General features: G+C 47.0%; 1 protein-coding gene across 3 annotated transcripts in view; it reads right to left on the minus strand.

Moving 5' to 3' along the window:
* Positions 1 to 14,795, minus strand: part of LOC119181241 (SPRY domain-containing protein 3) — a 38,196-nt gene that overhangs the window by 13,032 nt on the left and 10,369 nt on the right. For all 3 annotated transcript variants that reach the window (XR_005111172.2, XM_075875443.1, XM_037432438.2), the window contains exons 8-9: positions 7,856 to 7,918; positions 862 to 1,031 (exon numbers count right to left, since the gene is read on the minus strand). Coding sequence is in view for 2 of the 3 variants with exons in the window: in XM_075875443.1 (XP_075731558.1) it covers positions 862 to 1,031; positions 7,856 to 7,918 (233 nt within the window). In the remaining variant the exon portion in view is untranslated. The remainder of the gene's footprint in view (positions 1 to 861; positions 1,032 to 7,855; positions 7,919 to 14,795) is intronic.

A 14,795-nucleotide genomic window follows, 5' to 3' on the forward strand; every position in this document is an offset into this window, starting at 1 on the left:
CCTTCTTTTTTCTTCTGTTACTGTGCACCTATTCAGTCGTTAGTCTACGTTTGTGTTGTCGTCACAGCTCTATCACGTCCATGTTTGCATGCCTGTCTTTGAAGAAAATATGTATGAACTTAGCTCAGCTCTCCCTTTTTTTATAATGAACAAAAATCACTCAAGAGTAACACTCTACATTGATCGGTTTTGTGCTTGGGGAACGAAAAAAAAAAAAAAAGCCACAAAACAGAGTCCTAAAGGGCTTTTAAAGAAACCAGCTGCGATTTTAATTCTCTATGCTCAGCATATCTCAACATATTTAACAATGTTACAGGGTGTGCGACACACACTGCTGCGACATGCAATGTTCCAAACGAGAAAAGCAAACACTGTGCACGATCAAAATGCAAGTCCTTAACAAACGGGCAAACATATTCATGTCATGTTAGCCCACTATTCTTTTAGTTCAAAGATATTAATGCACCTTAGGCTCGATCACACCTGTGGCCAGTACCGGACGTGCAACCAAGTTAGTCACGAAGCAACTGCTCATAAACAGTCACAAATAGCTACTCTGGTCGCAAAACGACTACTTTTTCTCAGTCGCTCAATGCTCGTTGTTTCAGCCGCACGACTGCAGTCACAATCCTCTGAACCAATCAGGTGCCCAGGAACAGGACGCCAGCTTATTTTGCGGGGCAACAGAAATGCGAGCAGACCTGAATTCTGTGTGGCGATGGGTGTGTCACTCACAGATGCGAAATATCGGTCGCCGTGAGTAGCTCTTTGCGTCGCATGTGTCGATGACTGTCACGTTGCAGGTGTCCACTATGTCATCAGCCATGAACAAACGATCCACGAACTATGTCAAGCCCTCACCTGCACCAGGGTTCCTTCAAGGGGAATCACGTCGTACTTCATGAAGTCATACTCGTCGTTGTCGTCCCCTTCCAACCGGCCCTTGTCATCGTTGTCTATGGCGTCTCTGTTGGGTTCGTTGGGCTCCACATACTCGCGTGGGAACAGGATACCGCAACCCATGATGTCTCCTGCGATGACATGTGAGACAAGTGCTCTCAAGGCCGCAGTGGTAAAATGGGCCCCGTGCACATTCAAACACACCTACAGCGCGTTGACTAGCATAACAATGCGTTTACTGCATATAAGGCTATACTGCCAACAGTAATGTGCGTGACCTATCAAATGACATGTGTGTAATCAAGTGACAATAAGTCGTCAAGTAAGAAATGTCACGGCATGTTTTGACAAGGAGATTCGGTTAGGTTATAAAGCTTGACTAGTAACAAACTAATCAATACAATAGACAATTAGGCCAGGCAAAGTATAGAAGCCATTAATTGTTGTCTTGAACAGTAGTAAAGTGATAATTATAAAACTCTAAATGAATAAATATGGACAAAAATCACCCTTTTTGTTGGCAAGGTCTGAGCCCACCGATGAAATGGATGATTTTTCACCCTTACCCTCCAGTTGGCTCTCACCTTTCACTGGCCCTCTGGATCTAATTTATCCACTTTATTTCTAGTCCATTATTTTTTTTGCCCATAAAAAAAAGGCATTCAAAGTGCAGTCATGAATGCACATATAAAGTTAAGAACATACATGATTACTCCTGTAACACTTTACTAATCAGGTAACATTTGCAGAAAAGTTTAAAAATATGAAACTGAAATGGGGCATCTAGCACGGAACAGTGTCTTCACGTTGGCAAGTGAGTCAGCCGCTTACTTCATGACAGCAATCAAAACATTCTATAAAGCAGAGATGATGCGACATACAAATTACCTGCAAAGCTACCGCAGAAGGTTTACTAAAAATGAACAGGTAGACATTTCAGTTTTTGACACAGGCTCAGAGAAACAAATCAATAAATTACTGATTTCTGAGATCTCGACAAACAGTCCAAGTGCACAGTGTAAGATAAGCTTCGAATCTTTTGTGACCCTTCCCCCCCTCCCCCCCGGTCAGATATATCCAGGCTTTACTGTAGCGACCGACACTACCTACAGCCCTTCAATGAGCTGAATAGTAAAAGTAGCTTTCATTTTCTTTATTGATCCATGCACAGCACAAGTTTGCCAGTCGCAAGCTGTATCTGCACCATTAGACAAAATATTGACGCAAGGCGAACGCAGTATTCAAACTACGCGCGCTAGTTCGCGCCCCCCCCCCCCCCCCCCAAGAGACCAGCGGCTTGATGATCAAACAAGAAAAGGCCGTGACGGCGCGCGCTTCCTCAGCACGGGATTTTGATGAAATAGAAGTGGACCACCGCTCGAGGGTTTTTTTTCTCTCGGAGATTGATCCCCTTTTGCTGATCGCCTGTTACAGACGCCGCTACTTTTCGGGCACAAGTTCGCCCCAATAAACAGTTATTCGTACACCATTTGGATTGTACATAACAATTCTGGTGGAGGCGCTGGGTAATGATCCCAAACCCAGTTGGACTTCGAGGAAGCAGCCCGGAACCACGAGCAGTCGAACCAACTGAGCTCACGCCAGTTCATCAGCGCTCCAGCTGTCGTCTACGTGGTGAGCCGCCGGAATTTCCCCTGCCACTAGAGCCCAGAGTGTCTCCAACTGTCTCCAATGAGAGTACCGAAATGTCGTCTCCAACCGCTGCCGCACACGCCGTTTCGTCTCCAGTCGCTGCCACGCACGTCGTTGTCGATGAGCCACGGACGCCGGACCCTTTTCATGGCGATCCTCATGAAGACGCCGAGGATTGGCTGGAGGGTTTTGAGCGCGTCGCCAACTGCAACGGCTGGCCCGAAGAACGGAAGCTCCGCCGAGTTTATTTCGCATTGCACGAACGTGGTTTGAAAACCATGAAGGTACCATTCGATCGTGGGATGATTTCCGACGGGAGCTACTGGCCACATACCCGAGTACAGACCGCAAGGAAAGAGCTGAAGCGGCCTTGCAGGCAAGAAACCAGCGCAACAATGAAAGCGTCGCAATGTATGTGGAAGACATGTGCCGGTTATTCCGCCGGTCTGATCAAAATATGAGCGAGGACAAGAAACTTCGGCACCTGATGCGTGGGGTGAAGCAGGAGATTTTTGCCGGTTTGCTCCGATGTCCCCTGCGGAACGTCGCTGAATTTCGCACCGAGGCGACAGCGGTTGAAAAGACTCTGCAACAGCGAGCGAGGCACTACAATCGAGATGTTAACGTCGCATCCGTAGACGTGGTGTCAGCAGTCTTCGGGAATGGCATCGACTTATTACGAGAGCTCATTCGATCGGTGGTTCGAGAAGAGCTCCAGAAGCTAAACGGCAACTCCTCAACGGTCTCGTCTTTAGGGGAAGTTGTTCGGGAGGAAGTGAGACAGGCAGTCCGTGAGCAGCAGCCACAAGCCCAGCCTGTTCAAGCGCCAATTCCGATGCAGCCCGCAGTCTCGTACGCCGAGGTACTGAGAAACACCCCTGTACCTCAATTCGTCACCCCTGGACCTCCTTTCGCCGCCCCTGGACCTTATTTCGCCGCAGCAAGCACGCATCTGCTGAAGCCTCGATTTACGCCGTCCCCAGCCGAGACTAGGATCCGAAAAGCTGATATATGGAGCACTCCTGATCGAATTCCGCTTTGTTATCACTGCGGAGAAGCTGGCCATCTTTACCGGATGTGTGCATATCGCCGAGCTGGACTTCGGGGTTTTCCCGTAAACGCTGCCTGTCCACGGAATGGGGAGCGACCTTTTGAAATCGAGGAGTACTTGTCAACGCGTCAAGGGGCTCACTCCTCGCAACAGCATCAGTCTCGGTCGACAGCGCCACTGAGGTATCGGTCACCAAGTCCGCGCCCATCTTCAAACTCTCCGAGGCGACTTCCCCAAAGCCCGCTTCGGGAAAACTAGAATCAGCGACCTGGGGAGGTAAGGCCGCTGCCGACGCAAGAAAACAACCTCCAGTGCCGATTTCAAAATGTGATGACGGACACGAGACTACGTGCGGAAATGGTAACGTCGCTTCTGATTTGTCGGTAATTATAGACAGCTACGAAACGAATGCTTTAGTAGACACAGGCGCAGACTATTCCGTCATGAGCAGGGGACTTGCCAGAACGCTGAAAAAAGTGCTGACCCCTTGGATAGGACCACAAGTGCGAACCGCCGGGGGACACCTTATTGATCCGGCAGGCATGTGTACCTCTAGAGTTGGGATACGCGGCTTCACCTACGTCGCCAGCTTCATTGTCCTGTCGGAGTGTTCAAGAGATGTAATTATCGGAATGGACTTTTTGCAGGCCAATGGCGCAGTGATAAACTTGCCGGAAACGTGCGTCTCGTTCTCGACAAAACACGCCATCGCGACTTTCGAGAGTGAAAAACGATTCGATGCGCTCCAGATTGCAGGTGATGATGTAACAGTACCTGCAAGATCCATCATCGTTGTCACCGTAAAAAGCAATGTGTACAACGACTATGAAGGAATGGCAGAAAGCAATACTGGGCTATTACTCGAGAAAGGGATCTGTGCAGCAAGAGGTATTGTACGACTGCGTGATGGGTGTACGAGTGTCTTCCCGACAAATTTCCGAAATGAGGTGCAGCACCTTGCGAAGGGAACTGTGGTTGGTCACTTGCATGATTACGTTCCGATTACAGATTTGAATTCTTCCGAGACTGCACCACTGCACCCTGACGGTATAGATTCCATACTCGCATCTATCCACATCGAAGCAGCCCTATTACCGAACCAGAAACAAAAAATCGAGAGCCTTATACGGGAGTACGCCTCATGTTTTTCCACGTCATCGAAAGTGCAAAGAACATCTATCATCAAACACCGCATCATAGTCGATCAATCTGTTAGACCTATTTGCCAGCACCCGCACCGAGTGTCACCAAAAGAGAGAGAAGTCATCAGAGGCCAAGTTGAAGAAATGCTCAGGGACGACGTAATTCAACCGTCGGCCAGCCCATGGGCCTCACCTGTAGTACTGGTAAAGAAAAAGGACCAGACCTTGCGCTTCTGCGTTGACTACCGAAAATTGAACGTCGTCACAAAGCGGGATGTCTATCCCCTTCCAAGGATCGATGACACCCTTGACAGACTACGAGACGCGAAATTCTTCTCCTCTCTAGACCTCAAGAGCGGATACTGGCAGATAGAGGTGGACGAACGAGATCGCGAGAAAACTGCTTTCGTGACCCCAGATGTGTTATACGAGTTCAAGGTACTCCCATTTGGCCTGTGTTCCGCACCCGCCACATTTCAGCGGATGATGGATACTGTGCTGTCCGGGTTAAAATGGCAGTCCTGCCTTGTTTATCTCGATGACGTCGTGATCTTTTCGGCCACCTTCGATCAGCATGTGGAACGACTACGTACTGTGCTGGAAGCGATTAGTTCAGCAGGGCTGACGATAAAACCCCAAAAGTGCCATTTTGGTTTTCATGAACTGCTTTTCCTCGGTCATGTGGTTAGCTCTGAAGGCATTCGACCTGATCCCGAAAAGACAGCAGCTGTAGAAACGTTTCCTAGACCGACAGATAAAAGGGCTGTGAGACGATTCTTAGGACTTTGTGCCTATTACAGAAGATTCGTTAAAGATTTTTCGAAGATTGCGGAGCCACTAACCCGACTGACGAAAGAAGACATGCCTTTCACCTGGACAAGCGAGCAAGAAGAGGCGTTCAATGAGCTACGACAGCGACTCCTACACCACCCTGTCCTGGCACATTTCCACGAAGAAGCCGAAACAGAGATTCACACGGACGCAAGCAATTTGGGACTAGGCGCCGTCCTTGTGCAGCTGCAAAACGGAGAGGAAAGAGTGGTCGCATATGCTAGTGGCACTCTTTCGAGAGCTGAAATAAATTATTCGGCGACGGAAAAAGAATGTCTGGCGGTAATATGGGCCATACAGAAATTCCGACCGTACTTATATGGTAGACCATTTCGAGCAGTGAGCGACCATCACTCGTTGTGCTGGCTCGCAGGCCTAAAGGACCCTTCTGGGCGACTTGCTAGATGGAGCCTCAGGTTGCAAGAATACGACATAACAGTCGTATACAAGTCGGGTCGCAAGCACAGCGATGCTGATTGCCTATCACGCGCACCAATGGAATCTGCACCTGGGGAAGATGGAGACGACTTTCCGTTTCTTGGGGCCGTGAGCACCGCAGACATGACTGAATATCAGCGATCTGACGCGGAGTTGCTTAAACTGATCAAGCATCTGGAAGGGCAACCCGTGCGTATTCCTCGAGTTTTCGTCCGGGGATTGTCCTCGTACCTCATGAGAAACAACGTTTTATACAAAAGAAACTTCGAGCACAGCAAGGAGAAATTCCTACTCGTCGTTCCTTCGGCCTTGCGACCCGAAATCCTGGAAGCCTGCCACGATGACCCAGCAGCAGGACACCTCGGAGTGAGTAGAACATTGGCTCGCATCCGCACAAAATACTACTGGCCAAAGTTACTGGATGCTGTACAGCATTATGTAAGGACATGTAGAGATTGCCAGAGACGCAAAACGCCTCCATTGAAACCTGCAGGATTTCTCCAACCAATTGAACCACCTGAGTCTCCGTTCGAACAAGTAGGAATGGATCTACTTGGTCCATTTCCCACGTCATCAATGGGCAACCGATGGATAGTAGTGGCGACAGACTACTTAACCCGGTATGCCGAGACAGCCTCTCTCACCAGGGGCACGGCTATAGAAGTAGCTGAATTTTTCGTCACTAACATTGTACTACGGCATGGTGCCCCAAAGGTGGTTATCACGGATCGAGGAACTGCATTCACAGCCAATCTGACGCAGTCCATTATGAAACTTACCCACACAAGTCATAGGAAAACAACGGCTTACCACCCCCAAACTAATGGGCTAACCGAGCGACTCAACAGAACTCTAACCGATATGTTGTCCATTTACGTTGACTTGGAGCACCGTGCGTGGGACAAGATACTGCCGTATGCCACTTTCGCTTACAATACTGCTGTGCAGGAGACTACTAAAGTGACGCCATTCCAGCTAGTCTATGGTTGAGTAGTTACCACACCATTAGATGCAATGCTGCCTGTAGAAGACAATACAGAGCACAAGCCTGACATCAGCGAATTCATTCAGCGAGCCGAAGAAGCACGGCAGTTGGCGCGACATCGCATAAAACAACAACAACGCGTGGATGCAAACCGTTACAACCTTCGTCGGAGAGGAGTCGACTACGCACCAGGCGACCTAGTTTGGATTTGGACTCCTGTGCGGACGCCTGGCCTTTCCGAAAAGCTCATGCGCCGCTATTTCGGCCCTTACCGAGTCCTTCGTCGCGTCAGCTCCTTGAACTACGAGGTGTCACCGGAAGGACAAGTGAGCTCATCAAGATGCCGAAGGAGCACAGAAATCGTGCATGTAGTCAGAATGAAGCCATACTATGACAGGCAATGAACATCGAATTATACACACCCGATTATGAGGAATACCTATTTCTCCATTGGAAATCACGCATTCAGACCATCTCAGCAACACTGCTTTTACGCATCGGGACGATGCGTTTTCGGAGGAGGGATAATGACGCAAGGCGAACGCAGTATTCAAACTACGCGCGCTAGTTCGTGCGCCCCCCCCCCCCCCCCCAAGAGACCAGCGGCTTGATGATCAAACAAGAAAAAGCCGCGACGGCGCGCGCTTCCTAAGCACGGGATTTTGATGAAAAAGAAGTGGACCACCGCTCGAGGGTTTTTTTTCTCTCGGAGATTGATCCCCTTTTGCTGATCGCCTGTTACAGACGCCGCTACTTTTCGGGCACAAGTTCGCCCCAATAAACAGTTATTCGTACACCATTTGGATTGTACGTAACAATCTTCATTTACAAGACATTCAAAACGTTTCGCCATACCTTTCTGGCACTTGGGTCCAAACCGTGATCCCACACCACTTCCTACAAAAATCTTGCCATCATCTGTAATAAAGAGAAAAACACATCCTTTAGAAGAGGTGACAGTAGGTAACCTCAGAGCTAGCAAAGAATCGAGAGCTGCGTGAATAGCAAAATTTTGGGTGCGAGGTGAATGCAAATGATAAATTGCAAGTGCGATTAGAATCAAATAATTTTGAAATATTTCTAGGGTATTTTTCTAAGAAAATACAGCCGAACCCGTTTATAACGACTTTAAAAGTGCTGTGATAAGTGGTCGTTATATCAGCAGATCGTTGTAAATAAACCTGCCCTTAAGAACGTATACTTAGCGACGGAACCTTTTTTTCTTGGTGTATTTTCATTAAAAATTCCTCCCGCAACAGGTAAGGCCTTTTTGCATGTTAAGCGACTTCTGCTGTGTGCTCACAAGTAAGTTAAACCACATTCCCTGCAAACTTGCGCCGTTCCACTAAAGCGCGGTATCACAATCAATCACCCATGGCTAGTTGCATGTAGCAGGTCGCTTACTCGGCCTTGACTGTCGCCTGCTGGGCCGTTTGCAGCCTTTTGTATGTGCGTGTTTGTGCGTTATTAGTGCATGCTTCGTGCTCAGGTGTGGCGAGCAGCGTGTTCGTTCAACACAACAAAGACACGCATTTTGCAAGAAACGCACGAAAGCCGTTTCACACGACACTGGCGGCCGAAGGCAAAATGATAGGCTTGTACCACCGCCACTGCGCGCGATTTAAACACGCGCAGCCGAGCAAATAGTGTATCTGCAGATGACTGTGGTAAGGTTGTCAGCAATGGGTCAGAGTGGCACATTCATCGCTACCGGCTACCTCGCCGCCACCGCACGGTAGTTGTAATCACTGACCAACCAGTCACTGCCATTACCAAAAGGCAGAACACCTTTCACGGCTCATTGTGGCGTCAGCGAGTTAAGCGTCACAGTGAGATTTTAAACGACAAAAAGTCATCGCTTCTTGCATTCGAAGGCATTGTTTCATTAGTCGGCGGTGGTCGTAGGTGCAAAGAACGGCGCCAGAAAAGTTTGCCACACGAAAATTGACCGCAACTCTTCATGCTGCCTCCTTTCTTCTTATTTCCCTTATAGAAATGCTAGGAAAGTAAGAGACCTCGCTCGCAGCGTCCGAAATCTGCGTGCGGTGATCGCTGCGGTCTGCGATATCTTCTTCATGGGTAAACTGCAGTGGGGTATGTGCGAGCGTGCACCTCTCACGTATTTTAAAATACCTGTTTTAACTTTTTTTTGTCACTTCGTAGTTTATATGGGCAGCACAGGAAAATCGTAAGTGCCCCGAAATATGGTCATTATAACCAATTGATTGTTATATCTGGGATCGTTAAAAGTGGGTTCGACTGTACTTTCAAGCGAAATCACAGGGAAAAAAAGTGCCAGAAGACATTGAAGCACATTCTAAATTATAATATTAAAAATTTACGTAGCACCACAATGCCGTAACTGTGCTTATCAGAAAGAGCGGTTCTCCGTTTTAAAACTTCGCCCTTCAGCTGGGTCCTTCATTAAGTTAACAACACACACACAAAAAAAATATATGTTTAACGTTTGTTTTGAGGCCTCTCGGCAGCTTCTGCCATGTTGCTCTAGCGTGCCTTGTGATTGGTCTAATGGTTGCTGCGGGTGGATGTGTTGTATGCTGCATGTACGTTACAACGTCACAGCTGTCGACAAGCGAGCACTTAGTGACGCAGTTACACTCATTCTGCTTTTGCAGGTCAAGGAATATTTAGATTATAAGTACACTATAGTTTGGCAGCTGCAAGTGTAACATCTACGACCAGATGATAATAGTTTGCCACGCTCGTCAGAAACATTGCAGATGCATGTTTGAGACCTTAAATTTGACTCGTGGGACCCACAATTAGTGGTTCTACTTATTCCACTTCAAATCTCATGATGAAGACCATCGTGGGATGACTCTGTTTTTGCGATCAAGCCTGACGATTGCGAACATCAAACACCAAGGTCACTCAGGATGCCGATGTACACGAGACATATCTCTGCAGGCAAGAACAACAAATGGACGGACGCACGAATGAATCGACGGATGCTTAGCCCCACTCATCATCATTCACACCGTGGATGTGCTATGATTTTTTTCATTGTTATATTTGTTTTTATAAACCATTACTTTTATTTTTTTAAAGTTCAAATAAGGTGAAACTCGTTATTAATGAACTCAAAAGTTCTGCAATAAGTGGTTGTTACATTGGCATGTTACACTGTATGTGGACTCGCCCTTGAAAAGTGCATTTATGTTTTTTTTCTGCATATTTTATTAAAAATGCTAACAACCTCTTTGGTGACAAGGTAGGGCCTTTTCGTGTCTTAAACTATGCCCGCTGTTTGCTCACAAGTTAATTAAATCTAGTTCACATTGAGCACGTGGCACTATAGCGCGATATCGCCATGGAGACAATCATCTCTGGCTAGATGCATGCAGCACGTAGCTTACTCGGCTCTCTCCATCACATTCCAGGCTGTCTTGCAGTCTAATGTATGCACCCATTTGTGCGTTCTTCATGCAAGTTTTGCACCGGATCATACTCGGGTGTGGCAAGTACAGCTCTGACAAAGTTCTGTCTGGCTGGGTAAAAAAATTGGCTCCGTATCTGAATGTTTCTCTGCAAATGTTGTCAAAGATGTATGCCTTCTCTAGTATAGACACACTAGAGAATATTGATGTGCTGTCATTGTGCCTGAGATATGCGCAATAATTGCTTTTTATTTGATAATCGCACAAGCATAAATGCTGAAACTTGTGCAATATTGGTGGTCGCTGAAGATGGGGTTCGATTTAAAATGTTTCGGGTATCGTTAAGGCGGACAAACAGACAGACAGACCAAAATTTTTGTGTCAAAGTACCCAAGGAAGACTATCGTCTTTAAAATTATGCAAACAGGCGAGTAGCCTGTTCGTTCACATGAGGAAGACATGCATTTTTCAAGCAGCGCACAAGTGGCTTCGCATGACACAGCAGCAAAAAACTTGTGAACAGCCTAATGTGCTTATACCAATATCCAAACAGTTTAAAAACGCACAGCCAAGTAGATATCAGCAGATGACTGTGATAAGGTTGTCGGCAAATGAGCGAAATGTTAAGGCGTCATCCCAACTGCGCAGAAGTCATTACCATTGATTGACCAGTCACTACTGTTGCTAAAAGGCAGAAGGCTTTTTGCGGCACATTCTGGCGTAAGCGAGTTGAGCATTGCAGGGAACTTTTATGCGAAAAAGGGTTATCACTTCTTGCATTTATGGCATCTTGTGTTCGAAGGCATTGTTTAGTTAATTGTCAGCAATCATAAATGCAGAGAACAGTGTCAGAATGAATTGCAGTGTGAAGTTGACCACATGTTTTCATGCTGCCTTCTTTTATTTTTTCCTCACTGCCGTTCTGCAAGCGAAGAAACACCTAGAAAGTGAGCGACCTCGCTCGCCGCGGTCTACAATACCTTCACTGCAAGTAAAATGCAGTGGAGCACGCGTGAGCGTGCACCTCTCGCATTCTTAAGAAAACCTGCTTTATTTTTTTTTCTATCGCTTCGTATGCGCTACAATTTTACCACGGCCGTGCCCTCCCGACCTCATCATACACATGCACTTGAGAATGTTTACCGCTCGACACGTAACGCACTGTTTAAACAGAAACGATGCACGATACGTTATCCCAGGTACTGATGAGTACAAACTAGCCAGTGTCCCAGTTGTTATACCTCACTGTGTATGAAAAAAACACGCTATTTTCGCAAACGCGGCCTGTGCAGAGACCGAAGTGACCTTTGTGGGCCAGGCAACTAACGCAATTGTTCCAGAGAAGGCCGAATTCTCCCCACCAAATGATAAGTGCGCGAGCGCACAAGCATTTAATCCCACCTTAAATAGTTTATTTAGGCATACATGAAGCAGCTGAGGTCGATATTACAGTCAAACCTCGATATACCGAACGGTGCGGCGATCGCGAAATAGTTCAATATATCCAGAATTCAATATAAAAAAATGACGAAAAAAATGCGTCAACAGCTTGCTGAAAACAAGCAACGTGGTTCAAGCGTGGTGCTGTAAATACTCACTTCAAGATTCAAACATAGTATTTATTGTGTTGGTTAAAATATTGAAAAAGAGTAGCCTGCTTTTTGTTGGCCATGGCGTGTTTGACGACTGCGTCCTCAATATAGTCGAGGCGATCCATAAGTGATAGGCCGGTGCCTTCAATCGCGCCGCAGTGGCGGCGCACAAGGGCCAAGGCAGCTACGACCTCAGCTGATGTCGGGAGCGGGGCACCATCAATGACTGCGGGATCCACCTCGGCACAGTCTTCGTTTGGCTGCTCAGTAGTTGCTTCGGCGACAATCTCCACATCTGTGAGCTCCGCCGTTCACAGTTAGGCCTGTCGCGCACCACAGCGCGCGACAGGCCTAACTCGAAACGCACAAACACTGCGAGCACAACGACCGATGCCTGCCGATGCTACAGGGGAGGAGCTTGCAACAAGTGCGCAGTGTGCAGTTGACACCATAGAGACTGCAACGACTGCAAGCTGCAAGGCTGCGGCGTGAGTCCTGGTGTAAAGCGCGCACATGGCGCGCCCATGCCAGCTCGCCTGACTGCTTTCCCTTTCCCGGCGGCAGCACGGGCCGCATTCGAGACAGTCGTCTGCATCCTTTCCCTCCTATAATTTCCTCCTCAATCTTTACCTCCCACTCCCCCTTCCCCTGCGCGAAGCCGTGTCGGTGCTTTCGTATTGAAAGACAATAACAGCTCCGCGCTTTTCTCTTCACTTTCCTCATTCAAGAACCTCTACCGCAAGGCTGCGGCGCGCGTATGCCGATATGTTAAAGTCTCTCAGCGCCATCGATGTGTGCAGCATTCGTAAACGCCCGCCGCTCTACCGCTACTTTCGAGAGTTGCGGGAAAGCTCACCGCCTGTCAATGGAGCGCGGGCGGTTTGGAGTGGCCGAGTTCGATATATCCATTATATGTCAAACTTTGTTCGAAATCAATAATGCATGCAATGTCCTGCGTGATATAGGAACCGTTCGATATAGGCAATAATTCGATATATCTGTGTTCGATATATTGAGGTTTGACTGTATCTCCCAAGGTGACGACAAGCGCAGCGCGCAAGAGTTGTGCAGCAGTCGCTTCCAAGAGGTGAGTTGTGACACCGAAACGCGTTGAGCACGAGTATCAATGGGAGCCTCCACAGTGCTCAATTGCTCTCGAATAAAGTATGTCAATTCCCATTTAACATTAGAAAGTGCTCCGTTTTTCGGCCGTCATGATCTTCTTAGGCCACCAAACACAAAAAGGGCTTCCTTCAGTTTCCCCAAAACATGAATGCTTCGCTCGTCTGGGCCAAACTGACGCCACACAACGCAGTTTTTGATGGTTCTGGCAGCTAAAACCACCTTGTGTTTAAAGGGAGCCCAATACTACATTTTAGGTCCTCGCATAGTGTACAGCAAACGACGAGTTGCAAAAAAGAATTTGTTGCAGTGGCATCTGTACGTACATACAGAAAACAGCCAAAAGCTGCCACTGTGCATGAGCAGTCTCATAAGTATGGCCGGCATTCATACTACCTAGGTGACACAAAATGTTCAGATTGAAATGAAACGTCTGTCTCACATTCATACTTCTTTTTACGAACACAAGCACCGCGTTCTTGCATGCTTTATTCTTTTTTTCTTTCACGGAGGCAGCTTATCTTAGAGTTTATTGAACATATCGCGGGTTATTACGTTGTTGCTCGTATTTATGCCACTCGTCCATCACTATGGCGATCGGGAGGTAGGACTAGCGCTACCTAACACCATACTAATGCAGAGGCCTGATAATGATGATGATAATAGCGCCACCGAGCAATGTCGAAACCAAAACATGAATTGTCGGCTGAAACTATAACAGTCCAGGGCCAAAATTTCTCATCATAAAAACTAGAATCCGATACCAAAATCTTGCATTAGAAAAACTAAAAAGGAACTTAAGACTACGCCCAGATTTTTATAGTATTTTTATGGTATTTGAAAAAATACTGTATTTAACATTTTAAATATTAACACATTCCTCAAAAAATCATATTCATTGTAGCTTTTTTAATCCTCCGCCAGTTATGCATTCAGCCTACATTGCATGTGACTGCACTACATATTACAGTTGAGCACTTGAACACGGTGTCAGTTCAACCGAAGTCACAATGTACAACAAAAAAATAAATAAATTTACTGCATTGCACTTTTGTACTTTGCATTCAGTTTACCGATCATAAGAATCGGGTCACAAGAAACTGAACTCGTGGCCTTCTATTTAAAGTCAAATCCACTTATAACTATACAAGACACAGTAGACTCTCAGTAAACGGAACCTGAAGAGACCGGAAAAATATGTTCCATTTAACAGGAGTTCCGTTTACTGAGAGGTGAACATGGGTGCAGAATACAAACCCGAAACCAAGCATTACAGAGGCAATAGTTTCATTTAGGCAGTAGTTTTGTTTAACAGATTTTCGTTTACTGAGAGTATACTGTATAACAAACTATCAATTAAACGACCATATTTCAGTGCACTTTCGATTTCCTACGTTACCTGTTGAAACTGCACCTACGTCTAGGGAACATTTTCCCAAGACTTCTACTCCTGCAATGAACATTTGGGACACAGTCCCAATCAAAAAATGGTGCATACCAATCGGAAGAACGACGTTAAAACAGCCCTGCTAACGCATGAGAGAAGCATGCGCTCCCACACCCACGATCACAGTTTACTCGCAACTAAGAAATCCCAGATCGGCAAGCACTGCACGCAAATGCTGGACGCAAGTTCACTCACACAGAGGCGTTTCTTCATAGCCGAAATGGCAGTGATGGGGG

Source organism: Rhipicephalus microplus, chromosome 10, assembly GCF_043290135.1.
Source record: "Rhipicephalus microplus isolate Deutch F79 chromosome 10, USDA_Rmic, whole genome shotgun sequence".
Lineage (NCBI taxonomy): Eukaryota > Metazoa > Arthropoda > Arachnida > Ixodida > Ixodidae > Rhipicephalus > Rhipicephalus microplus.